The 14,211-nt window shown below is 35.2% G+C and overlaps 1 protein-coding gene across 1 annotated transcript in view; it reads left to right on the top strand.

The window, feature by feature from the left end:
• LOC148274618 (polyamine-transporting ATPase 13A3-like) overlaps positions 1–13,366 on the top strand; it is a 35,843-nt gene extending 22,477 nt beyond the window's left edge. Inside the window, exons 5-18 of the mRNA XM_088236874.1 lie at positions 1,690–1,894; positions 3,338–3,468; positions 3,682–3,864; positions 5,358–5,546; positions 5,644–5,853; positions 6,660–6,908; positions 7,481–7,754; positions 8,349–8,660; positions 9,417–9,578; positions 9,661–9,815; positions 10,133–10,356; positions 11,259–11,407; positions 12,181–12,368; positions 12,487–13,366. Coding sequence (XP_088093000.1) covers positions 1,690–1,894; positions 3,338–3,468; positions 3,682–3,864; positions 5,358–5,546; positions 5,644–5,853; positions 6,660–6,908; positions 7,481–7,754; positions 8,349–8,660; positions 9,417–9,578; positions 9,661–9,815; positions 10,133–10,356; positions 11,259–11,407; positions 12,181–12,368; positions 12,487–12,639 — 2,784 coding nt within the window. The 3' untranslated portion in view covers positions 12,640–13,366. The remainder of the gene's footprint in view (positions 1–1,689; positions 1,895–3,337; positions 3,469–3,681; positions 3,865–5,357; positions 5,547–5,643; positions 5,854–6,659; positions 6,909–7,480; positions 7,755–8,348; positions 8,661–9,416; positions 9,579–9,660; positions 9,816–10,132; positions 10,357–11,258; positions 11,408–12,180; positions 12,369–12,486) is intronic.
• The last annotated feature ends 845 nt before the right edge of the window (positions 13,367–14,211 follow it).

Raw genomic sequence — 14,211 nt, 5'->3', positions numbered from 1 at the left:
GATTCAATGTTCTAAACTCAACAATGTTCTAAACAAATTTGAATGGCCAGGAACAAATAAACATGAATTGTGACATATTAGGGGCATGGCCAATGGAATGGCCGTATTTGCGGGAATTCAAAATTACAAATTTAAAAATATTTTTAACTACTAATAAGTAACAAAAATAATTTTTTTTAGTGGACAGTATTTTGTAGATCTTTATGACTTTCAAAATGTAAAAAAAAAGACGTAATATTTCCCTATTCTTCATACACATTTATACAAAAAATCTTAGTTCAGTGAGCAAATACATTTTTTACCTTGCGAAAGATCATGCTGTTTTGGATTTTAGATTTGTTGTAATGTACCTATGCCTTTTTAAAAAATCTAAGTTTTCTCATTTGGCAAACCTGTGTGTGCTTTAGGACGACAGCTTTTGTGTTGCTAAACTTGTCAATAGATTGTATTCTAAAAACTGAATTTAGAAGAGTCAGAATCTCAATAGAGGCCTAACAGTATAAACAATACTGGCCGCTTTCCAGGTGAGCTGCTGTTCATTTTAACCATTAGTGTACTGCGGTGATTAGCATTTTTGAACGATGATAGTATTTACTATCTTGCCCGAGAAGATTATGTATCATTTACATTATCAAGCCTGTACCAAGATCTTAAATCTTCAAAATTAAATTTTTCGAATACCTACATAATTAATTGTTAGTAGTTATCTAATTCAGACATTAAATTGGAGAAAATTTTAGAGACGGAAATGCGGAAGCTTGTGAACTGTCTTTGGCCGGTTTAAGTGGCCACTTTACACACTGTAACATTCACAATTCTGCCTATGTTCGAACATCTATATTTCTTCAATTCTTCCCATATTCTGTTGATTTTAAGAAGAAAAAAGAGCAGAAACCTTTATTGTGAAGATATTCATCTGACTGAATTATATCGCATATTACGCAACACCTGAAAACAATTTTTAATTTTGTTTTTCTTTTTCTTGGACCAGTTGGTTTTAATTCAATATTTTGTGTGTGTCTAAATGTTTGCAGACAAAAGATTGGATATCACCCCCTCGGGGATTATTAAGATTTTCAAATGAAAACAAAGATGGAGAACATAAATCTTAAATAAAAATAATATCTTAATAAACATTTTTATAATGTCAATTTTCATAGATAAGGATTGGATTCAACTCCCTGTTCAACATTTGACATTCATTCAACAACATGTTCTTTACCTCTGTTGTAATATTAACGGCTTCCCAGGGAGTTGAATCCAGTCCTTGTCTACAAAAATTTGGACAAACTCAAAATATTGTTGACAAATCCACCTGGTCCATGAAGAAGTATAGAAATGGAAAAAATAAGATTTTCAGGCGTTGCCTTGTATGTAGGTGAAATAATTAAATTAGATGAATCTCACCCGCATAAATAAAGGTTTCAGCTCTTTCTTTCAACTTCACAAACATCAACAGATAAAAGAATTGAAGGAATATAGATGTTCAAATATGGGCAGTATGGTGAATGTTACACAGTGTGTGAAGTGGCCACTTAAACCAGCCAATGACAGGTCATAAGCCCTGTAAATGCCTAGACTTCTACATTACCTTCTCTAAAATGTTCCTCATCTCTGTTGTAATATGTTAGTTATGTACATTAAGAGTTAAAAGTTTTGTGTTAAATGAACTGTTTTGTTTTGTGTCAGCTGAGTATTGCGCTGCACGAGCTGGTGGAGCGTTCCAACTGTCACTGGGTCACTGTGGTGCGGCCAGCACAGGTGGAGTGTCTGGTGGCCGCCTGCAGTCTCGTGCCCGGGGACGTACTGCTACTTCCCCCCTCCAACTACAACATGCCGTGTGACGCTGTGCTCCTCACCGGAACCTGTATTGTCAACGAGAGCATGCTCACAGGTAATTCCTACACTCGTCTTAGCTTGTGGAGCGCTCCAATTGCCACCGGGTCACGGGTGCAGATGTGGATAAGAGCACGATGAGGAACTTCACTCGGAGAGCCTAAAAATATAATACTATCAAAAAATTTAGATCCATTAAGATTAAGGATGTATTTCTAATGTTTAAAATACTTTTTTTATTTATTAATTTGTACATTTGGTGGCCTCCGTTGTGTAGTGGTCGAGATGCTTGTCTCACGTCCGGAAGGTTCTGGTGATTCCTGGTGAGAACATAAAAAAATAACAAATTACAACAGGGATGGAGAACATTTTAGAGAAGGGAATATGGAAGTCTAGGCATTTACAGGGCTTATGACCTGACATTGGCTGGTTTAAGTGGCTACTTTACATACTGTTAACATTCACCATTTTGCTCATGTTTGAACAGTCACATTTTTTCAATTATTCCATCTGTTGATTTAGTGAATTTAAAGAGCTGAAACCTTTATTGTTGTGAATAGATTCATCTGATCAAATTATTTTACATATTAGGCAACGCGTGAAATATTTTTTATGTTTCTTCGTGGACTGTTAGTTTTATTACAATATTTTGAGTTTGTCCAAAGATTTCATCCCCTCGGAAGTCATTAAGATTAGTCTACAAACATTTGGACAAACTCAAAATATTGTAATTTATCATATAAATAAAACACGAGTGATACTTTAATCCACAAATTTAAAATATCACTCGTGTTTTATTTATATAATAAATTACAATGAACTTCCATCAAGAATTTTCACTTACAAACTTAAATGTTTCAAAATATTGTAATAAAAATTTAATGTGATTTTTCTCAGGCCTGGGTGTTCTGTGTTGCAATTCACCACTGTAATTGGGCCTCCTGGCCCGTTGTGGTGCAAAAATAAAAACCACTTTAGTTTTGAGTTATACACTCTGACGATGAGGTAATAATCTCAAAACTAGTAGACGTATAAATTAAAAACTAAAGTGGTTTATACAAATTTCATGATCACTCTCTTTCCTTAACTAATGGGGCATAGATAACTACATTGGCACACCAACCGCAGCGTATCTTGATAATTTTTTGTTGGATTGCGGTAAGATGATCGGTCGTACGCTTCGGGTGCCAGTCCAGGGCTATGAAATATTCTAATGTAGAAACCCCTATTCAAATAAATATTTCATGTCAGAACCTGAGATCTCTTGCATGGTAGGCAAACGCGCTGATCATTAGATTACGAGGCAGACAAATTTATAAACAAAAAATATTTAAGAAACATTGGATTTTGAGAAGTTAGATTACCACATTAATTTGTTCTTACAAAAAAAATATTACAAGACATGTATGTATATATACATAGTAAAATGTTAGAAAAAGATGTTTCCAAAGGTTTTTTTTATCTTTATTTAAATGAATAATGTATATATTTTGTATTATAGGTGAAAGTGTACCTGTTGTGAAATCTCCACCAAATATTAGTTCAGAATGTTACTCTACAGCTACCCACAAGAGGCACACCTTGTTTGCTGGGACCAACGTTATCCAAACTCGATTCTATGGTAACAGCAAGGTATGATCTTAGGAAATTATATTGTTAAAACTACTAAAATTTGTCAGTACAATTTCAAACCAAATCTTCTTTTGTCAATTATAAGTCGAAACTGTCAAATACAAAATGAAGGGTACGGGATATAAAGGGTGGATGTCAATGTTTACGTGAATTTTTTAAAAGCTAATTGGAGTAAATCAGATTAGGCTGCTTTAAAATATGTTTATGTTTCAGGTTTTAGCTAAAGTTGTCCGTACCGGATTTTGCACATCAAAGGGAGAACTAGTCAAAAGTATTTTATTTCCCAAACCGATGGGTTTCCAGTTTTATAAGGACGCTGTGAAGTTTGTCATATTCCTATTTACTATATCTGCCATCGGTATGGCCTATTGCATATGGCTATATGTCGAGAGAGGTGTAAGTATGCCTTTTTTAAATACGTAATTATCATTTTGATAGTTTAATCCTAATTAGTAACTATCAAATATTTATTAGATTCTCAGCTTAAAACTAAATTGAACATTTGCAAAAAAAATTTAATCAAGGACTTGTTGACAAAGTTCAATAGGTTCTAGGTAGATCATAGTTATTTTAAGGTTTTGGTTTGTGTCTTTTCCCTTTTTAAAGTTTTTTTTCCTGTAAAATATTTTTCTTTTATCAGAAAATGTTATTAGCGAGAACTTTAATTCCAAGAGTATTATATTTTTTTAAAATTATAACTCAAGAACTGTATCGCAGTATTTAAGAGAATTCACTTGCGTATTAACAATGGGTCAAATTTATCAATAAATGAAAATGTTGAGAAAATATAAGTAATTTAGTTTTTAATATAAACGGCACGCAGTGCCATTTACCTTACAGAAATACATTTTTAACAGAATATAAACAATGCAATATAATGTGAAAAAGTAATATGTTATATAAATACTATATAAAGTTTCAAATTTTAAGAAGAAAAGGATTTTTTTTATTTTTTAAGAGGTACAAAATATATATTATGTATACAAAATATAATTTAATGCAAATAGCAATAAAATTCTTTTATATGTCAATTAAAAAAAAAAATTAAAATCCTTTAAAAATTAAGTATACATGTTTATATGGTACACAATAAAATAGTACCCACACAAAAGTAAATATAGAAAGCACTAAAATTTATCAAATGTAAATTACCGTTCACCATCTTTAAAAATGATAAATAGAGTTGATTTATATAAACTATACTTCATGTTAAAAATATCAGCAACGTCGGAATAGTTATTGCCGGGTACATGGAGTCATTCAGAATAGCATTATATGAGTATACTTTTCGCGAATTGTTGCAACTAACCGGACGTACTTGACGAGTCCTTCGTCCAGGTACCTTGAAGTTAATGAGTGCTAATAGTTTCAGGCAGTTCCATGTAAAGTTAACAATCTTAAATTTATTCATAATTTTTCTTCTCAGTTAGTTTTACCAAGTTTAAAAAAAATTATAGTTCATAAATTCATAACTGATTCCGAGTTTAAAGTTAACGTATCTTATAAATTTATTTTGAATTCTTTCAAAGTATATTGGTGTGAACTACAGAGTCCATATAGGCAGTTGAGTTGTATTCCAACTGGATCCTAACCAGAGCTGTGTACATCAATTTCAAAGTATCATTATTTTTAAAATCCTTTTTCGCTCGCAAAATATAGCCTAGCATTTTTGAGGATTTAAAGGCTAAGCAGTTTATGTGACTGACGTAGTAGGAAGTTCTTCCTCCACTTACCCGAAACCGCTTAAAAGACCGTGGGACTTACTATCGGTTTCACTCATACAAAAGTGCAATGTTTTTTTTCTCAATAAACGAGGTACTCTTTGAAAATTTCAATTTCGTATATCGCGTTTTTAATTGAATTTATCTGAAAATATTGTCTGTCCATAGAGCAGTGCAAAGACGATAATTCTGCGAACTCTGGACATAATAACCATTGTGGTACCGCCGGCCTTGCCTGCCGCCATGACAGCTGGGACGGTGTACAGCCAGCGCCGTCTCAAGAGACATCACATCTTCTGTATCAGCCCCCTACGTATCAACGTCTGTGGGAAACTCAAACTCATCTGTTTTGATAAGGTAATCGAAAACATTCAACATGTTTATTTGGTAACATGTAAATTTATTAACTCCGTTGTGTTTTTGAAATCTTGTATTGCCTATTCTTTTCTTTCAGACAGGTACGCTGACAGAAGATGGGCTGGACCTGTACGCGGTATTACCTCACAATGATGGGATGTTCGGTGAACCCGTTCATAATGTGCCATCGCTGCCCCCCAAGCTTCCTATAATGCAAGCCCTGGCATGCTGCCACTCTTTGACAAGTATCGACAGCCAATTAACCGGAGATCCTCTTGATCTCAAAATGTTTGAAGCTACTGGATGGGTACTTTATTGATTTTTTATTGAAATAATAATTCGTACAGTTTTTTAACACCTTCGAAATAGTCGAATACATTTAAATTTGAAACTGATTTTTTAGGCATGAAACTTTTTTTGAGGAAATGATGATCTAAGTATTGCAATAATGTTAATTTTTCCATAATTCTGTTTTAAAATATAAAACGAGGCCCCGAAAGCCAGAGGAAGAGGAATTAAATATGGAGAGAGATAGATAAAAATATTATGTGCATAATGTAATAAAAAAAAGAAAATGTTTGAACAGAGTTTTCTACACATGCATAAAAAATGTATGTGGGTATTATTAGTCTTTATTTCCAACTTCTAGAATGCAAGGTGCCAACCACAAGATAATAGGGAAGTGTCGTGATATAAAATATGAGTCTATTTATCGGGCAGTATTGTATTAGTTTTCCTGTGTCCAGACAGAATAAAGAAGTTCCGTATGTGAAAAATAGATCCAGAACTCTGATCTTCTGGGCGACTGTTTTCCATTCGATGACTTCTTCGTAAAAATCTTGAAAAAAGCAATCAGGCCGATATTAGTCCGCCTACCGCACCTGAACTATTAGCATATTTTTCTTGGGCTTCGCTACACTGTCACAGGTAAACGCAGCGAGCAAAAACCAGCGGAAAATTAAATAAAAACTACTCCCACAAAACTGACTCTATCTCCCAAAACATCAGTTTTTTTAAAATAAAATTTCAAATACACATATCAAGATATGCTGTGATTAGGTAGGTACCAATGCGGACAGGGAAATGTTTATATGCGTTTGACATATCAAACAGGTGCTAGAGGAGCCGGGCTCTGAGAACACTCGCTACGACAGTCTGGCGCCTACTGTGGTGAAGCCAGCTAGCTCCAGCGAGGCGAGCCTGCTGAGTCAGGATCTGGATCCCCTCACACTGGAGGTTCCCTACGAGCTGGGTCTGCTAAGGCGCTTCCACTTCTCTTCAACACAGCGAGCCATGGGAGTCATCGCAAGGGTTCTTGGACAGAAGCAGATGCTGTACTTTGTAAAGGGAGCTCCTGAAAAGGTCAGTATTGACAACCTGGCGAGAAACTTTAAATTTTTTTTACATTTCGGCTTTTCACCAATAATAACTATTTATTACTATATTATAGTCTATACTTGATCAAAACGGAATGCCGAATATTCAACTCTTTTACATTTATATCGGTGCAAAACCTGGCACCTTGCCAAAACTCTTAACAGCAAACTTCTGAGTTTTGAGAGTAAGTACTCCAGGAGAATATTAGGTATATGGTGATTTGATTTCATTACCAACATTGGATTCCGAGAACGAACTCAGCAGCCTCCTATTATGCATCTTGAGGGTTTGGCCATCCTAAAAAGCTGTCGATGCCAATTTTTCTGCTTTATTCAGTGCACCTTAAGCAAGAGTGCTGGCTGGAGATAGGGTCTCCTGGAGACGTTTGTTGTCTCCTGGAGCTGGTAAATATTTGAAACAGCTATAGTTGGGATCTACACTGGTGGCACGGAACCCACACTTTAAGAGTAAAGAGTAAAATTAATACATTCGAGGCTCCTCACTACAGCGTCGTGTTTCTACAGTAATCAGTTCTAAAAATATTTTTTATTCTTTAGATATCCGGAATGTGCAGTCCATCTTCATTGCCCGAGAATTTTAGTCGCGTACTCAACGAGTACGCTTCTAATGGATTTAGGGTTATTGGGTTGGCATACAAAAAGCTGGAAAGGAAAATGAAATGGATCGATGCCCAGCGAGTTAAGAGAGAACAATTGGAATGTGACATGACATTCTTGGGTTTACTTATTATGCAGAATAGCCTTAAACCACAATCGGCTCCTATTATCAGGGATCTACATAATGCCAAAATGAGGATGGTCATGATAACAGGTTAGGTTAATTTTAATAACCTGTTATTTATTTTATGCGGCATGACCATAGTGGCGAGCGTTTTGCGGCGCAGCGCGGGCGCGGTATGCGCCGCCTTGCCGCGCTTGTGCTGTCACTATCGACACTACACTTGTGACTATGTGTTTGAGTTTGCCGCAAAATGCTCACCACTATGGCCAAGCACCTAATTTATTCCTGACATGTATTCCAAATTAAAAGACCCTCTCGTGGCCTCTTTTCAGATCTGCACATTACAAAAACAACATTTAAGCCATAATGAATTTGGAATATTTTTTTATTATTTTTAATTGTTTTTCATTTGAAAGAATTTACATTTACTGTTATGACCATCAGTGCACCTCAGTTTATGTAGTAAATTTGTCTGTCACCATCAACCTAATTTTTCCAATTGTGACAGTGATGGTATTTGTTTGTTTGCTTGTATGCGGACTGAACTCGAGTCATGTATTGTCCATTTCCGTTAGAGGGAAGAGGGTTCGACTACTAGCTAAGGTCCCTGATTCAACTCCTGTGAAGGTATGTGTTAAATTATAAAATAAGTATTGCCACCATAGTTTTATATATTGATTTTAGGTGATAACACTATGACAGCCATATCTGTATCCAGAGATTGTGGGATGGTCCCAGCAAACGAAAAGATAATTCTTATCTCCCACTGCTCAAGTATGGGACAGGCTGCCATGGATGGCTCTCCTCGCCCTCCACTCCGTTTTGAAGTAGTCGGAGAACCTCGGGATACTTCGCACGATCTCCAATCTCCACACATATCTCTATCCATCTCATCCACATTAGTTAATGATAAATACTGTTTTGCTCTGGATGGAAAGACATGGAATGCAATTAGGCAACACTATCCCGACTTGATGCCACGAATTCTAACCAAAGGTGAGTAACTACAATAGTACTATTTAGCAGTGGCAAGCGGTGAGTTTTTAGATTGGTAAGCTGCGAAAGTTCTGATAAAATGTTCACAGCGGCAGTATCGCACATCCTAAAGAAGGTCTATTGCTACCAGACTAGGTATGTATATGTTACGTGCCGTCGCAAAAAATGTTGCGCGGCTTTAAAAAATAAAACAGACCGACTGATGTACTCGGCAGTATTCGGAGGGGTTCGGAGGTTTTCCTTCACACACGCACTTACATACATTCCCAAGTTATTGTATTTTACCCTTAATGGGAGAAATCGTCCTTAGGATGGAATTCCATAAAAATAAAACATAAAACTGATGAGCTGTTGGGACCATTTTTATGGGCGTATAGTCCTTAGTATTTTACCCATTATAATGTTGTACAATTTTGTTTTAACCATGCTTGCCTAATTCAGATATAGGCGCACCAGTAAAGCCTACCTGGCTATAACAGATAGTAATAATATTCAGGTTTGCATTGTCCTGGATTGCATAATAATAAGATTTGCATCGCCCTGGACGTCATGGGATGCTATCGCACCTGATATAGAGGGATAATAGTTAACTATTTAAAGAAAAACTCGGAGGTGATTTGTGGACCTAGGGAGTGGACATGGAAAAGAAAAATGGTTTCCTTGAATTGTTTTGACTCCTATATTCGTTCCAAAATCAAATATCCTTTCTGTGCCTAGTACGCTTGTGTGTTTTTAAGTGTTTTTTTTTTTTAATAGGAACTGTTTTTGGAAGATTTGGTCCTGACCAGAAAACCCAACTAGTTGTGGCACTACAACAGATGGGATATGTGGCTGGAATGTGCGGAGATGGAGCTAACGATTGCGGTGCACTGAAAGCCGCTCATATTGGTATATCTCTCTCACAAGCCGAAGCCTCAGGTAAGTGTAAATCTTGTGAAATCTCTTGTAGTGTAAAGGATCCCACACACATCTCATACACTATCTCTATGTGCTGTTTCAGTGGCCGCCCCCTTTACATCCCGAATACAAGATATCACATGTGTCAAGTATCTAGCTCTCGAAGGAAGATGTGCATTGAGTACATCATTCGCTATCTTCAAATATATGGCCTTATATTCCCTCATTCAATTTTTCTCTGTGCTTATTCTTTACAATGTAAGTATTTCATAAAAAATGGTTATCAGAATATTCAACTTTGATATAATTTATTATAAAATGTATTGCTGAATCAATTGGAACGTCACAAAAACTATTGACTCCATTGAAATACAAAGGTACTAGATTCAAGCTCTATAATCAAGCTGATAAGACTTTTTTGCTTTTTCATAGAGCTTTATAGTTTCATATTTATATAACAATAAAGTGTTTTTTGACATACATATTATGTACATACAGCAGCATTCAAATATACGTTAAAAATCTTACTGCAAAAAAGAAGTAGCTGTGACAACTTTTATGAGGAATATTTTCAGGCGTATTCAACCCTAGGTAACATGCAGTTCTTGTACATAGACCTCGTGGTAACCACTTCTCTAGCGTTGTCTATGGGCAGGGCTGGGCCCCCGCAGGCCTTGTGCCCTCGCAGCCCTCCAGTTTCCCTGGTGGGCCCTTCCAACACGGTGCCTCTCCTCATGCAAGTCCTAACCTGCTTATTGGCCCAGCTAGCTGCCCTGAATCTACTCTACTACCAGCACTGGTAAGTTAGACTCGATCAACTTTCAGGAGGGTTTCATGTTTTGCAGGGAGTTATGCTTAGACTACTTGATACAAAAGTGTTAAAGGACTGCAATTTAATAATTATTGTATGATGTAAAATAGGATTCATGGCGATACAGATGCACATAATCATATCGATACTTTAAATATTGACTTTTAAAACAGTTTGAACATATCAATATTTTAAAATAATCGCTAGTGACCAACCGAAGTTTCGGTTTTGGCCAGTTTCAGCCACGGTTTAGGTTTTGGCCGAAACCTGCGTTTGGGATGTGTCGGATTACGTTTGGACTAGACTCATTTTGTGATTTGTTAACTATAGATAGTAGTTCCAAGATCTTTCATATTTATATTTTTGTAATTCCTCTATAGTTGATAAGTTAAAGTTCCTATAGCGTAAATTGAAGAACTGTTACATAACAACAAACAAAACAAACCAAAATGCGCTGATGATGTCGATGATTTTATTTAACACTTATTTAAATGAACTCGTATGGTTTAACAATAAAAATGCCTAATTTTGGACGTTTTGTGACTTTTAACTTATTTCAATAAGTTTTGGTTTTTGCCAAAATTCATTTTTGGTTATCACTAATAACCATAAGTTTGACTATAAAATGAAATGAAAATAAAATGCATCATTCAAAAATAAATTGTTTTGTGTTAGCTTTGATTCTTATCGCATTACAATAAATATGAATTATTTGACATATAATAAATAAAACATACATATGTATATGTAAATGGTTTACAACGCAACGCGTAAGTTGTATTTATTATGATCTTACTCGTATTTTGTTGAGGTACATGAAGCATGCAGGTACAATAATCGTAACACTCATTATCATAGGAAATAATATGTATTGTTTGTTTTCCCTGCAGGTTTAAGCCTCTGGAGGGGGGTCCGGACGTTGAAGAAGTAGTTTGTTGGGAGAACACTGTCGTGTTTGTTGTCAGCAGCTATCAGTACCTCATATTAGCCGGCGTTTATTCTAAAGGGCAACCGTTTCGTGAAGCATTTTGTACAAATTGTAAGTTGTATTTTATAATTGGTGCATACTAATACCACTTTTACCGGAGTATTATGCAATTAAAATCTATAACCTACTTCCACTGTCCATTAAAACAATTAGTAACGAGAAAATGTTCAAAAAGGTAAAAAAAAAAATAGATAGTGGAGCTAGGTAAAATAGATTGTCCCATTCGCCCAAACCAATATTAAATCACCTGCTCCACAAACGTATAGTTTATGTTATGTTTTTGTTTTTTTATTGTGCGTTTTATAATATAAATAATATAGGTATACATAAATTAAATATAAACATAAATACGTAGTGTTTAAAACTGTCTGAACGTTTTGTTATTTCTCTCTGTATATTACTCTTCTTTGTATATTCTCACATTTAAAAAAAGAGAGTATATTGTGAAGTGTCCTTGGCACGGGTAACTCCAGTGAGGTCACATCATTGTTTATAATGTGAAAAAAAATACCGTAAAATATTGTTTTCATAATTCAATGAAATACCCACAATTGTAATGCGTACATACATTACAGCAGAGAAGGAGAGCTGGGTATATGGAAGTCAATACACTTACGCGGCTTATGACCTGTCATTGACTGGTTAGAGTGATCGCTTTACAGAATCGAAGAACCCGCATATTTTAAATAAAAAATTTCACCTTATTTTTTTTATCACAGTAGTATATAAATTCACTGGAGTGTAAAATCCAGTATTTGTTTACAAACATTTTGACATACTCGAAATATTGTTATATATATAATACATATGAATTATTTTTGTAGTTCAACTGGTGGGGACATTGATAGTACTAACAGTTGTAACAACATTACTGCTGATGTGCCCATGGTTGGAATTGGCAGAATTTTTCGAAGTTAAAGAATGGGTGTTTGGCAACATGGATACAAATTATTTTAGAATGTATCTCTTGCTCATACCAGCTTCCCACATAGTGATCGCTATTGTGATTGAAGTAAGTAAACGTATTATGTTATTTTTTGACTCAGACTTGCGATTATTTATTACTTGCTATTCAAGCTGTTATTCAAGACTTGTCTTTATACCTCTAATACTGTTCTTTTGTTTCACAGGGATGTATCGCTGATACACCGTGGTTTAAATCTCTTGTTTACAATCTCACACCTCATAATATAAGAAGTAAGGATTCGTATAAGAATGTGATGAAGCAAATGGAAGGAACTCAATGGATGGAGTCCTTAAAGGGAGAGTCCGTTGTCTGCTGACATATAGTATTCTTTCGACACTTGCGGGTTCTTAGATCCTGTTTATATTACTTTGGTTATACATTATACCTTTCAATACAGCACTTGCATTACTTTTGCTGACAGTTAATACTCATTTCATTATGAAGCTGTAATACTTGCAGAAATAGAACTCTCGACTATTCAGGCTCCCTTTAATTGTCGGCAGTTGGCATATGTATATGTCGCCGCCAAATAGTCTAATCAGCCGCTCAATTGGGTGGCTAGCCTGTTTACAAAATGCCGGCATTCAATCGAAAGGCTACGCCGTTGTTGCAACTTTCAACGTGTCGGCTGGATGAAAGCTAGCCCTTTGGAAACGGCAGAACCTAGAGCCGCATGTGCTTTAGTTCATTTTTTTACCACTGCAATGCTAGCTATCATCTGTCATCTAACAAATATTGCGTCAGCAATTGATAATGTGTGTTGTTTTTTGCTAAAGTGCTTTGTTTTGAGTGAAAATAGACGGCTTCATAAAAGACAAACCGCAATACAGCATGGATTTTTCGGCAAGTAATGAGTCGAAGATGAGTTTTAAATGAAAATTTGAGTCTAAACTCATTGTATAAAATATCAAAAATGTTCAATAAGCTAAGGTGACCATGAATTCCAAAGGCCTGCGGACGTCTATAGGGTATAACTGGATGTCTAAGTACGATATTATGACTGCAGCGAACGAAGAGTAATTTAATAAGTCCGAGAAAATAAATGTTTAATTTTTTTTATTTTTTATAATATATTTTATAAAGAATTATAAAGACTGTAATTTTAAACATAGAGATGTCACCGCCAAATCGTGTTTTATTTTTTAACTTATTTTGTTATGTGAAGTTAGGTTAGGTTAGGATAGGTTGGGTTAAGTTAAATAATAATATAAAAATAGTTTTTTTCCGATTAAGTTATGTTAGAAAACTATTTTTTTAAAACTTAACCCAACATTAACTAATCCTAACCTTACCTAACTTCACATAACAAAATAAGATAAAAAATAATTAGATAGAGGACATTAATGTTTTACTTTACATTTTTTTTTTACAATTTTACAATTTACAATTTTAACAACCTCACTTTCTTTCTATCATCAGACTTAAGTAAAAAAAAATCCTACCAAAGGGTCTCATGGTCACCCTAACAATACATAAAATTTTGTTGCCTCTCCCTACCCGTATATAGACAAAACATAATCACTCTTTATGTCTCACTTTCAACGCTATAGGTATATTTGCGAGCAAGAGAGACAATTCAAGAGGATAAGCACCATTCAGTCCTTTTGTTAAATGTTGCTTTTGTTCCCTCTCCCTACCCGTATGTAGACAAAACGTAATCACTCTTTATGTCTCACTCTCAATGCTATAGGTATATTTGCGAGCAAGAGAGACAATTCAAGAGAATAAGCACCATTCAGTCCTTTTGTTGAATGTTGCTTTTGACATTTTGGCTAAGGGTCCGCTAGCTATTCGATGGAATGCCGGCATTTTACGAACAGCCTAGCCGTCCGATTGAGTGGCCTATTAAACCATTTGGCGGCGACATATATATCTCCCTTTACCTATT

This window comes from Micrasema longulum, unplaced genomic scaffold, assembly GCF_059751315.1.
Source record: "Micrasema longulum isolate JH-2025_06_02 unplaced genomic scaffold, ASM5975131v1 h1tg001613l, whole genome shotgun sequence".
Taxonomy (NCBI): Eukaryota; Metazoa; Arthropoda; class Insecta; order Trichoptera; family Brachycentridae; genus Micrasema; species Micrasema longulum.
Note: the sequence above shows the minus strand (reverse complement) of the source record. Positions and strands in the feature narration are given on the sequence as shown.